The sequence below is a fragment of the Cibotium barometz genome, chromosome 13 (genome assembly GCF_041138505.1).
Source record: "Cibotium barometz isolate CiBa-2024 chromosome 13, ASM4113850v1, whole genome shotgun sequence".
Lineage (NCBI taxonomy): Eukaryota > Viridiplantae > Streptophyta > Polypodiopsida > Cyatheales > Cibotiaceae > Cibotium > Cibotium barometz.
In genome coordinates, this window is record NC_141058.1 from 37,777,682 (window position 1) to 37,788,119 (window position 10,438).

Sequence of the window (10,438 nt, forward strand, 5' to 3'; positions counted from 1 at the left end):
GAGCTACCTTGAATTGACCCTAAGATTATGTTGTTTTTTCGACATTCATTGGCATCACTATGTGGTGGCCTCGAATGCAATCTTACATTTTGAACCTTATTTAAGGCTAGATTGAAGGGAAGTTTAAGCTCATTGATGTAATATTGGGGACTCCGAGAGAGAATTGTTTTTGAGTAGCAACTCTTCCTTCTAGCTGTTATAGCCTCATGAGGCTCTACTGACTCCTAGATTGAGCTCATTGAGGTAATATTAAGGGGGAAGAATCGTGTTTAAGTAGCACCTCTTCCTTCTAGATGTTATAACCTTACGAGGCTCTACTTAGTCCTAGAGTTAACACTTGGAAACAAATATTAAGTGTTAGAAACTAGAGATTTTAGTCAGTTATTCACTAAATGAGATAGCTCTCAAGGGGAAGGCCTTTGGATTCATGGACCACCTTGCTTGCTAGCATCCACCATTCATGTCTCATACCGCTCATAGTAGGTAATGTAGAGTTTGAGTATCCAAAACCCACCTCAAAATTCTAGACCCTAACATAGAGCTTGTGAGATTGAGAACATCCACTTATATAGACCCGAGAGGGAGTGTAATTGGCATATTACAATAGTCTCCAAATTTGTATGCTTTAGAACTTTGCACTTCCCTAACTCAAATAAGACGATCAAACAAAGGGTCCGTTGCCCTTGGGCCGTCCGGCCGTCCGGTCAGTATGAACCCTCAAGAAGTGTCTGTGTCTGAGGTAAAAGATACCAATGAATCGAATGAATCGGAGCTTGCAACGAGCGTGGAGAAGAAGAAGGGGCAAATTGTGAATGGTGTTGAGATGGCGAGCAATGTTCTATTTTACGGGGCAGGCTCAGAAGCTACCCCTCTCAACAAGCTCGCAGTCGCAGATCCACACCGGAGTTTTACAGGCTTGCAGCTCTCCCACAGGCGTACGCTCCTAATTTCTGCTGCGAGAGGGACCCCTCGAACTCAGTCTGCGGAAACCCATGATGCTGCTAGCTCCTTGCTGATGAGAAGTGTTTTGGAGGCCCATACCCCTCAGCCCACCAAAGAGACGGAGTTCTTCTCCAGCACTGGCGCGGTGCCTTTGCCTCCTGTCTCCATGAAGCAGTGGAACCTTACCGATCAGCACTTGTTTTTGCTGAGTACTATCGCTTGTGTGGTGAGTTATCACATGGATGTTTGTGTGTGTGTGCGTGCGAGAGAGAGAGAGAGATATCATTACCATTTTTTTTGCTTCTGATTACACCCAATCAACAAAATTGCATGATTATACATCAGAACGATTCAAAGTTAGCCACAGTGCTTGTGGTAATGGAGCACATGCATAAACTCTAACTCTCAGATGCTATCTCGTGTTAAGGCTATTGTTAGGGTTAACAAGGGTTTAGAAGAGATATCAGCCCATGTGGTTTTTCTTTGAGAGACTGATTGCTAAAGTTTTCAATGCATATTTGCTGGATTTTTTTTTGCCTTAAGCATATGCAGCACATGTTTTTGCTGTCTGTGGTTAGAGGTATCTGAACATATGAGACTGATGGATGGAAGACTATGATATGCATCCGAGTTTGGCCCTTAGAAGTAGGGTTCAACATGTCTCAAGTGTAGCAGAGAAGAAAGTGTAGGAGAAAACTAATCTGACATTATCAAAGAAGACCTTTGGGGTATCGCCAGAGTGAAATCATCCAATGAACAGCCAAACCTCTGATTTGGGACCACTTGATAGAGGTGTGGAGAGCCTTAATTCCAATTGGGTATGGCCTAGCTATGGGTATAACGCCCTTAATAGAAGAAGGGAAGATCAGCGCAAAAAGAATAGAAACAGGAAACAGCCTTAATTGTAGAAACTTCATTTCTTTGGAGGCATTGTTTTCGTTTTTGTTTCCTGTAGAAGGGAAACTGTGGTAGGGACACTGCCAAAGAATGATTTTGCGAGTAAAGTTTAGCATTTGCACATGCTGGATAGTTGTAGGTGCACGCCAGCAATGGTTTACAGCCACTTTGAGGCACGTGGCCTATGGGATTGGACAAGCTGGGAACTAGAAGGGCAAGCAAAGACTTTATGGGATGCCCACTGGCTTTTGGTGGAAGTGCATGATGATTGCAAGAGAGGAGCAATGGAGAAGTTCACATCAACAAAGAAGACCCCATAACCAGTTTGGGGAATCGATAGAGCGAAATCATCCAATGAACAACCTGTAGAACACTTGTGTCTATGTGCTAGGGTAGAGAGCGGAATCACACACACACACAGCACACACAAGAGTCTATGTACGACAAAGAAGTATTACAACTGAATTGCTAGTACAACAGATGGCTGAGATTGTAGATGACAACTGGCAAGCCCAAGACTGCTGAAGATCTCCTTGGCCAGCCCATGCTCTAAGAGAAACGTTATGTAGAGAAACTAAGGCTGAGAAAGTGCAGGGGCTTTGATCCAGTTTCCAGCCTAGAGAATTGCTCTGTTAGTCTTGATTGTTGATGAACACCAGATGGGAAATGAAGGGAACCCACGTATGTATTTGTATGCATCATTTATGCTGGTCAGGCCTCTCAGTACTGTTGTCAACCTGTGATGTGGACTGCCCTATATGACCTGGCCGACAGTTGTCCCACTAGCTTCCCATTGGCTGACTGTGGCTGATTGTCACATGTGGCACTGCCACGTGGCATGTGCCCTTGCTAGATGCCTGCTCAACTGCCTATGCACTCAACCCGACTGCTTCTACTTAGTACTAGCTGCGCACACCTCTACTGCTGCTAGTTGTCTGTTCCAAGTCAGCATTAAGGTAAGGTGTCACATTCTCCCCCACTTGCCCTGCAGTTGTCCTTAGCTGCACGGTGTCCATATAAAGTGCTCTTTTCATAAAAGGAAAAGGTCCAAGCAAAGCTCATCCACATACCCAAGATCCCGAACATTGCGAGACCACTTTGCATCCCGTACGAAGGCTCACATTCCATCCTCGCTGCGTCAGCACAATTCCAGCCACTCTTGAAACTCCGCATATGGACCACCATCCTCTTCCAAAAGCCCCACATATGCCTACTAAGGATTGAATCACATGGAAACCCACGGCTTCTATCACATGCACACACATGGACATGGCTAATCCCTGATTTGGCAGCAAGTTTAGGGTATCTAACAGGCTCTGACAGGCAAAGAAGAAGCCCACAAGGTCAAAGGACTGGTCGGCCAAGTCATATGACACCATACAGGGGAAATAAAGATTTGTCTTGTCCTCTGCTAGCCGGGCAAGGCTTAGTTTAGTCATTAGGCATCTGATCCCCAATTGGGGCAAGTCAATAGTTAGTCTAGATAGTGTCTTGGCTTGCTATAGTAAGTGCCACAATCAATGCCATGTGCACACTTGTACTAGGGTGCCACGTAGACATTTTGGCTAAATAGCACACTTGGGACTCATTTTGGGATGGACACTATGTATATTGTGAGCCCTTGTCTAGGGATATGGTGCTTGGGGGACTCATTTTGGGATGGGCACTGTGCATCTTGTGAGCCCTTGTCCAGGGATATGTTGCCAACCACCATCTAGGTTTAGGGTCAAGTGAATGTCAAAATCTCTATGCAAGTTAGATCGCACAAGTCGGATGTAACTATAATGATGTACGTTTGGCCCGAATCATTAGACCTCCGGTTGGGTGTTGGAAGAGGAGTCACGCCATTTAGAAGGGTTTAGTGTGAAAGCCTTTCATCTAAGGTGACTAACAAGGTAAAGGGAGGGTCAAATGTGCACAAGAGGGTCCATGGGCAATGGCTTTTGATAGTCGATGGGCACCCATTTGGGTGCTCAAAATTCATGTAAAAAGGGGTGTTGCATGCGTGGAAGCCTTGCTATACTGATCCACAGCTCTAAGCCTGATTAAGAACAAGATGCTAATTAAGACAAAGGAGAGAGATAGTTGGTGTCAGGTTTTTTTGTATTTTATATGGTACAAAAAGAGTGACTTTATGTTTGGACATGGTTAGCCCCGGAGGGGTGACCTTTGGCCCCTACATGACTTCTACTAACTTCTGAAAAATGATGGATGAATGAATGACATGCTTGCCTATGCTGAGTGAGGACTTCATGCTTATATATGTGCAAAGGGTGCTGGTCGGCCAACCCAAAAGTTGTCAGCCTGTAGCTGGACAAGTAATAGGTATTAAATCCTATTTAATATGTTTCGCTTTACTTTATTGTTGTCCCATGTTTTGGCCTTCATGTTGATGATAGCCGACTGCTGCCTGGATCACCTGCTGGCTGCCGATTGGATTCTATGTGCTGCCGACAGGCCATCGGCTTTAGGTATGAAACTCGCGGCGGGTGCCCGGGGGACTAGGGCCTTTGACACACTTGTTGATACCATCAATGCATATCAAAACATTTAAACATGGCCACAGCCTTAACACATATCCATCATCACTTTGCATAAAACATAAAGCTGGACAAAACATCCACAAATGCTGAAAATGGAGCTTGCACGTGTGACACCGCATAGAGGCCGGAATGGGCCGACCCCCCCCCCCCCCTAGAGTATTTTATTACCCAAGGAGAATAATATCATGTACAAGCTTTGAGGGCCTTACTCTCCCCACGGGAGATGCCGGATTATCCATATACAAATGCCATAACACAGCCCAACACGAGGCAACCAAGCCGGAACATAGGCAGTAGAAATGCCGAGCCAACAATATAATCCATATACCTCCGTGTGGGTACTGATTCTTCCCCAAAAACCACGGGTCTTCATGCAATAGAAAGGGTACAACAAGTACAACTCTCCATTCAGTCGGTACAGCAGGTACAGTGGTTGGTACAGCCGGTACGGTGGCTAGTACAGTAGGTACAACAAGTACAGAAGCTGGTACAGCCGGTACAATGGGTGGTATAGCAAGTACAGAAGCTGGTACAGCCAGTACAAGGGCTGGTACAACAAGCACAGCAAGTACAAATGCTGGTACAACAAGTACAATGGCTAGAAATCATAATAAATGATTAAATACCCTTGCCTTCAGTATTTCTTCGCGATGGAAGCCTCCAAAACAGTCCCCAACAGCCGGTATTCTTCATGGACAGCCTTCAAGTGAGAGAGAAAGAGAGTAGCCATCATTAGGGCAGCCTGTAACGGTGGTAGAGGCTAGTGTGCAGCAAGAGAGCCTCTATTAATGAAGAGAGAGGGCTCCAATTTATAGATTTGGGCCTCCCATGAGCTAAAATGGCAAGAGAAGGTTACGATGACAAGTGGAGAGCCACACAATAGCAGGAGTGACAAGTGTGAGGCCACTTGTCTCACTTTGATCCCTTTTTCTAACAAGTGTCAGGCCACTTGTCTCACTTTGGTCCACTTTCTTGCCACATGTCCCAATCTAAGAGATGGGTCCTTCCATAATCTTTACCTCTAAAAATATCCCAAAACTGGTAGACATTCTGTCATAGGCACTTTGCGAGCTCTTGGTATCTGCTCAATTCTAGATGTAATGACGTGAACAGAATTTCCATCGGAGTTGGGCCAAAAATAGCAACTCTCCTAAATTTTAGGAGTGTGGTCCTTTGTATTCTAGGATAATCCCCCATTCCCAAAGCTTGTACTTTCCAAATATTTAAACATCCTGGAGTCCACCAGACCCCTTTCAAACTGGGAAATGTCCAAGCTAGTGACATCCTCCCCAGCTTCTTAAAAGTTGTCCGCAACTTTAAGCTTCAAGCCATATATTCAAGATATAATCATGTCCCATCGATTGGGCGAGACGAGACAGTCTCAAAAATCCAATATAACTGAAGAATCCATGTCCCAAAGAAATGGGCGAGACTAAATAAGTCTCCATAATACCAATATCAAAATCATGTCCCAAGATAAATGGGCAAGACAAAAACAGTCCCATAAGTCCAGATATCATATCATGTCCCAAGATAAATGGGCGAGACAAATCAGTCCCATAAGTCCAGATATCATAATCCATGTCCTAAGTAAATGGGCGAGACAAAATAAGTCTCCTGCCAACAAGACATCGGTCCACATGACCCTTGGCATAGACATAAGTCCCGTCATGTCCACTTTAGCACTTGCACTCCGTGTTGGTACTCTGACCACACACCTTGGATGAGAGGTGGGCTCAAGTAACAAGATATAAAGCTGGACAAAACATCCACAAATGCTGAAAATGGAGCTTGCACGTGTGGCACCGCATAGAGGCCGGAATGGGCCGACCCCCCCCCTTGGAGTATTTTATTACCCAAGGAGAATAATATCATGTACAAGCTTTGAGGGCCTTACTCTCCCCACGGGAGATGCCAGATTATCCATATACAAATGCCATAACACAGGCCAACACGAGGCAACCAAGCCGGAACATAGGCTGTAGAAATGCCGAGCCAACAATATAATCCATATACCTCCGTGTGGGTACTGATTCTTCCCCAAAAACCACGGGTCTTCATGCAATAGAAAGGGTACAGCAAGTACAACTCTCCATTCAGTCGGTACAGTAGGTACAATGGCTGGTACAGCCGGTACAGTGGCTGGTACGGTAGGTACAGTGGCTGGTACAGTCGGTACGGTGGCTGGTACAGCAAGTACAAAAGCTGGTACAGCCGATACAATGGGTGGTTCAGCAAGTACAAAAGCTGGTACAGCCAGTACAAGGGCTGGTACAACAAGCACAGCAAGTACAAATGTTGGTACAACAAGTACAATGGCTAGAAATCATAATAAATGATTAAATATCCTTGCCTTCAGTATTTCTTCGCGATGGAAGCCTCCAAAACAGTCCCCAACAGTCGGTATTCTTCATGGGCAGCCTTCAAGTGAGAGAGAAAGAGAGTAGCCATCATTAGGGCAGCCTGTAACGGTGGTAGAGGCTAGTGTGCAGCAAGAGAGCCTCTATTAATGAAGAGAGAGGGCTCCAATTTATAGATTTGGACCTCCCATGAGACAAAATGGCAAGAGAAGGTTACGATGACAAGTGGAGAGCCACACAATAGCAGAAGTGACAAGTGGCCTCCACTTGTCTCACTTTGATCCCTTTTTCTAACAAGTGTCAGGCCACTTGTCTCACTTTGGTCCACTTTCTTGCCACATGTCCCAATCTAAGAGATGGGTCCTTCCATAATCTTTACCTCTAAAAATATCCCAAAACTGGTAGACATTCTGTCATAGGCACTTTGCGAGCTCTTGGTATCTGCTCAATTCTAGATGTAATGACGCGAACAGAATTTCCATCGGAGTCGGGCCAAAAATAGCAACTCTCCTAAATTTTAGGAGTGTGGTCCTTTGTATTCTAGGATAATCCCCCATTCCCAAAGCTTGTACTTTCCAAATATTTAAACATCCTGGAGTCCACCAGAGTCCCAGACCCCTTTTAGACTGGGAAATGTCCAAGCTAGTGACAAGGTACCTCCCCCCCTTTGGGGATCAAAACTTTCAAAGCTCGTACTGTTTGCATGTTTATGAAGGTTTTGACAACCTTGCATCTCAGGCCTAAAAAAATGTGCCTTGGCTGCCCTTAACATCACATTCATCATTCCTACATTGATGTGTTGTAGTTTCAGCCCCTAGGCAAGCATAGAAACAAAAACACAAGGCAAAAAGGGAGATCTTGTGCTGTCTGTTGTTAGTTCTCAGTGTGGACAGCAAACTGTTCTATTCTTTGTACTCATTCTCTTGCAGAGCAATATAAGCAAATACACTGGCAAGCAATGGGGGCCCTTAAGTGGGTGATTGGGACCCAGTATCGTGTACTGAGCATACTCCCTATTCTCTTTTCTCTCTCTTCCATTCTGTCTTCCCAAATCAGCAAATTAACACACTCCTCAATCCTCATTAAAAGCTTCCGCTACATCTCATGTAGCATAGCCTGTAACCAAAGGCAGTGCATATTTTTTCTGTGGATGGTTTTCCTTGCTCGGGGCAAGAACGTGTAGGAGCAGCCCACAAAGGAGGTGCTGAAATTATGGTTTATCCTGCTCCAGGCAAGAACCATAAGAGCAGCCCACTTGAAGCATAGTGGATGGTCTTATTGCTCTCCGGAAGACACGTTGGGCCTCCCACTATGGACAGTATTAGCTTCTCAACCATTTGTTATATGAGAAATTTAGCTGCAAAGTTGTTTTGTGGTTTCCCCTATTTTGAGCATCCAGATAACACCTTGAAGTTTGGGAAATAACTTGAACTTTCCATTGGTGGATCTTTTGCAGTATTAGCAGGCATGCATAGATCTTTTATTTGTATGCATGAGCTTGCACCTACGCTTGGGCATTGATGACATGCGTGGGGATGTCATAGCGTGTAGTCTATGCTATGCGCGATGGAGTTGATGATTTGAAGCTTTGAGAACGGACTCTCATGGAGTTAAGTCTGCACTTTGGTTTTTGTTAAGTTTGGGAAATAACCTGAACTTTTTGTTGGTATTTCTATAATTATTTGTGTGGAAAGATTTGTGTCTGTGAATACGACATAGTTGTGTTTTCTTACTATCTTTAGTGCATACTCTGAAAGAAAGTGAAGCAAATAGAAAACACAGATGTAGGCCCAGGTACAAGACCTGTAAGTGCTGGAAATTGATGTTTATTGCTGAAAACTGAGCACGAGGGAAGCCCGTAGGTGCTGTACAATGATAAGAAGCAAGAAGCAGCTGCTAATGACCTCAAGTGGATGCAAAAGAATGAGATGAAATGGGGGACAGGGGGACAGCCCTTATATACTCCCCATGATAGCTGGTCGGCCAGCTGTAGCAGGCCGACAACATCACAATAGCATAAAAATGCTATAAAAGCATTAAAAAATAGGGAAAAATACCTAAATAAATATGCACATGCAGGGCCTCATAAATGGCCAGTACAAGCATGAAAATGATGCAGTAGACCCTCTAGAGATGATATATAATCCAACATACTCAAATTTTAAAATTAAGAATTTTTATTTGACAGTTGGAATTGTTACACAAATTGCAAATAGGATTTTGGAGCTGTCTAGTGTTGGCCTACAAAAAGAAGTGCAAAGACTTAACACTAGCCTTCATTGTGCAGACAGGAGGTGCAGTAACTGCTTTATTTGTGGCAGCCATTCCTACGTTGTTGGTGAGCTTACTTTCTCATAAGTCAGTGTTTAAATCAAAACTAGCTTGTAGAAGCCACAACCTTTGTATGAAAAACTTCCGACATAACCAAGGGTTCTAAATTTCTACATAGGCTTTCAAGAGGGCAGCTGAATCCTTGGAGAAGCTCCTGGAAGTGACCCGGGAGGAATTGCCAGGCACAATGGCAGCTGTGAGGCTATCAGGGATGGAGATTAGTGACCTCACAATGGAGCTCAGTGAGTTGGGGTAAGAAAGGCAATGCAATGGTGAGACAGACATAAACTGCTATGCCTCTTAAGAGCCAATGAAACTTGTGGTGATTTGACACTTGTGCATGCCAGCCTTCTTGTAAGCTCACTTTTTAATCTAACGTTTCTCTCTTTTAGGCAGGAAATCTCATCAGGTGTGAAAAGTTCTGCTCGAGCAGTTCGTGCTGCCCAGGATGGACTCCGTCGTGTGAGCAGCATAGCCTCAATGGGTTAGTATGCGTGGTCCTATGATCATGGTAGCTTTGTTGCATTTTTCATGTCTAAATTGCTTGGTCATTTTTTTGTCATTCTCATGGGACCAGAGAGATCCCTTGGGTGAGGTTGGTTGTCTTATATGTATACAAATTAAAGTTTGGATTGTGAAGGTTGCCAACGGCTGTTTTTTCCTGTTCACTGCGGTAGCCTTTTTACAGGAGAGAGCAGCAGTCCGGACAGGGTTAATGAAGCCAACAGTGGCAGTGGCAGCAAGGGGTCTTCATGAAAGGTTGATTCAAATGCGGATGATATTCCAAAGCGCTGCCACTCTAAGGTACCTTGTGGGCTGTGTTGGTAAGTTTTGGACCATGTGGAGAAGACAGTTGCCGGAAAGCACCAGCATGAGTCTTTCTTTAAATAGTCAGCATGCAAATATGCCCTAAGCTAGGAAAATATGCAATACATTTTTGTAACTCAAATGCACCCCCATATTGAATATCACAGTCTAAATGAAGCCAATTCTGCACCCTTGTGGTGGTTCAGAAATAATCCGGTGTTTCCATTTGGATGGCATGCTCCTCAAATTCAACCTCATGCATGATCAGCTCCATTGTGAGCATGATTACCAACATAGATGTCACTTTTGCTATATGGGTAATAGAATACGAGGATCAAAGCTATGTGGCATAAAGGATGAAAGCCTTGTAGAGGCTAGAGAAGGCAATTCTGATAGTTTTTGTTTCAAACATTGGCCCAACACTGAGTTAGAGAGGCATGTGTTGAGAACATATGGACACTTGATAAGTGCACGACTAAGAGCCCCACACTATGGAGAGTACTCGGGATAAGAGAGTAAATGCAATGAAGCTATCAAATGTACTTAGATAGCCTAGGG

At 44.4% G+C, this 10,438-nt stretch overlaps 1 protein-coding gene across 3 annotated transcripts; it reads left to right on the forward strand.

The window, feature by feature from the left end:
* Positions 1–694: 694 nt before the first annotated feature.
* On the forward strand, positions 695–10,092 carry LOC147632650 (uncharacterized). Of its 3 annotated transcripts, none has more exons than XM_086807461.1 (5): positions 695–1,168; positions 8,931–9,080; positions 9,192–9,325; positions 9,466–9,557; positions 9,751–10,092. In XM_086807461.1, the coding sequence occupies exons 1-5, from the start codon at positions 710–712 to the stop codon at positions 9,984–9,986; spliced, it is 1,071 nt and encodes a 356-aa protein (XP_086663587.1). In that variant the 5' UTR covers positions 695–709; the 3' UTR covers positions 9,987–10,092. The 3 variants fall into 3 exon arrangements, with proteins under 3 accessions (XP_086663587.1, XP_086663588.1, XP_086663589.1); XM_086807462.1 differs by having other exon boundaries at positions 9,030–9,080; XM_086807463.1 differs by having other exon boundaries at positions 9,762–9,970.
* Positions 10,093–10,438: the final 346 nt, after the last annotated feature.